At 49.4% G+C, this 2,353-nt stretch overlaps 1 protein-coding gene across 1 annotated transcript in view; it reads left to right on the top strand.

Moving 5' to 3' along the window:
* Positions 1–2,051, top strand: part of LOC110803338 (uncharacterized) — a 2,124-nt gene extending 73 nt beyond the window's left edge. The window contains exon 1 of the mRNA XM_022008847.2: positions 1–2,051. This exon is cut by the window's left edge and continues 73 nt beyond it. Within this exon, the coding sequence (XP_021864539.2) occupies positions 1–2,051 (2,051 nt within the window).
* Positions 2,052–2,353: the final 302 nt, after the last annotated feature.

The raw sequence follows: 2,353 nt of genomic DNA, 5'->3' as shown, positions 1-2,353 counted from the left end.
CAACCTCCAAATTTCAACCCTCACTTCTAAACCCCGCCCATCCATTACAAGCACAATCAGTTATAAGCCCAGCAGCAAAAAACACCTCGATACCGGCACAAAAGGAATTCATAGTGGAGGACGATGATGAATTAGAAATAGAAAGCCCTGCCAGAGAGCAACCGAAAACTCCGCTGGAGCAGACGCTGCAGGAGCGCCTGTCTCCCCTGTCGGAAGTATTCACGGGAGAGCAATTGAAAACACTGTCAGCGGTGATGGCCGCTTTGTCAGAGCTACCAGCCTCGCAGCAGCCAGGTTCGGTCGGCAGTCTAAGAAAGACCAGGTCGGCGGTTCCCCAGTTACCCGTTAGGGATCTCCTAACCGCCCTGAATCAAGAAAACACCCCAGAAAAAAGAAAGCGCTCGGATCCGGCGGAAACAGAATGGCCTGAAGCAGAGCAAGTCCCAACCGCGGAATATAAGCGAAGAGCGCCGGTTCTACAGATAGCTAGACGGCAGACAATCCAGCCAAAGGAGTCTCCTCTGTGCCGAGAAATCCTGGAAGAAAGGATGCAAAGGATAAAAATCCCGACAGGGAGATACGACGGGACGACGGATCCGGAGGATCACTGCACCACATTCGAACAGCACATGATGCTGTACACAGATTCTGATGCCATGTGGTGCAAAGTATTCCCATCCACACTCTTAGGGGTTGCAGCAAGCTGGTATAAGGGCATAGAGGCACACTCCATATACAGTTTTCGACAGCTGCAGGCGTCGTTTTTGTCACGATTTGTGAGCAAACAGAAGAGAAAGAAATCGTCGGGAGAGTTAATGTCGTTCGCTCAAAGAGATAGAGAGCCGTTAAGAGATTATCTCACCCGCTTTAACAACGAATCAATCACTATTCCCAATTTGCAGCAGGAGGTTGCTGTTCTGGCTCTGATGAGGGGAATTCAAGAGTGCGAATTCAAGAAGTACCTCAGCCGGAAGTCATACACTAATCTGAGCGACGTCCTGCACAAGGCCAATGAGTACATCAGGGGGGATGAAATGATGAAGATCTCCAATGTGGTAGTGGCAACCAGCGGAAATGTCGGGTACAACCCAGGCTATAACCCCCAGGCGGGAAAAGGAGGAAACAATTTTCACCAGAACAATAATCAGCAAGGGGCAAGCCAGAGAAACCAGAATAACAGAAATGCCAATCCGCAGGGGAAGAGACCCCGGCAAGACAGAAGGGAGTCCAGAGGACTCTTTGATAACTACACTCCGCTGAACACACCGCGGACGGCAATTTACAACATAAACAACAAGATGGACGGATGGAGAAGGCCGCCACCAATGCAGAGTAGGGAAAGGAATGTCAAGAAATTTTGTGACTTCCATAATGAGCACGGCCACCTAACAGAGGACTGCAGAGACCTCAAAGACAACATTGAGGATATGGTCAGAAAGGGGTATTTTTCACAGTATAGGGCGAGGCAAGGAAATGGTAACAACAACTCGGTGGGGGGAAACCCTGCCAATTCATACCGGCCACAACAGCAAAATCAACAACAATACCCTAGAATCGAGCAGCCATATCAGCCACCTAGAATCGAGCAAAAACAGCCGGAAACCAGTGCCAGAGCAGAACAGAGGGATGGCGGGAAAAAACCACCCGTATATGTAATTTCTGGCGGTCCAGTCCACGGAGGGACAATAAGCGGCGCCAGTAGAAGTTTGGAGGAACACAGGCACATGGTAAACTATCATAACACAAGAGTGTGGCCTAACCCACCCAACATACCAGTGATGACGTTCTCGGAATTGGATTGCAGAGGCATCATTTTCCCGCATGATGACCCGCTAGTTCTTACAATCGATATAGCAAATGCCGATGTGAACAGAGTACTGGTAGACGGCGGCAGCTCAGCAAACATCATCTTCTGGGAAGCCTTCCAACAATTGCACATACCAGAGGACGAGCTTCAAAGGGTGAACTACCCAGTAATCGGTTTCTCAAGATCTACAGTGTACCCAGAGGGTAGTATACGGCTGCCGGTGAAAAATCGGAGAAGGATCTGAAATGCGGGATCTCATGGTAGATTTCCTAATCATTAAAGTACCAGCGGCCTACAATGTGATCATCGGTCGCCCATTCATACATGACGTGCAGGCGGTAGTCTCCACCTATCACTTGACAATGATATATATGTCGAACCTGGAAAGGCCGGCAAAGATAAGGGGAAGTCAGTTGGCGGCAAGATCCTGTTACTTGACTGCTTTGAGAACACCGGGAAGAATGGTCCCAGAAGTAAACTTGACTACTGAGCCGGCAAGGCAAGAGGTACACTTGACTACTAAGCCGGCAAGACAAGAACATCTGC

Source organism: Spinacia oleracea, chromosome 1 (assembly GCF_020520425.1).
Source record: "Spinacia oleracea cultivar Varoflay chromosome 1, BTI_SOV_V1, whole genome shotgun sequence".
Lineage (NCBI taxonomy): Eukaryota > Viridiplantae > Streptophyta > Magnoliopsida > Caryophyllales > Amaranthaceae > Spinacia > Spinacia oleracea.
This window is presented reverse-complemented; position numbering and strand designations above follow the sequence as displayed.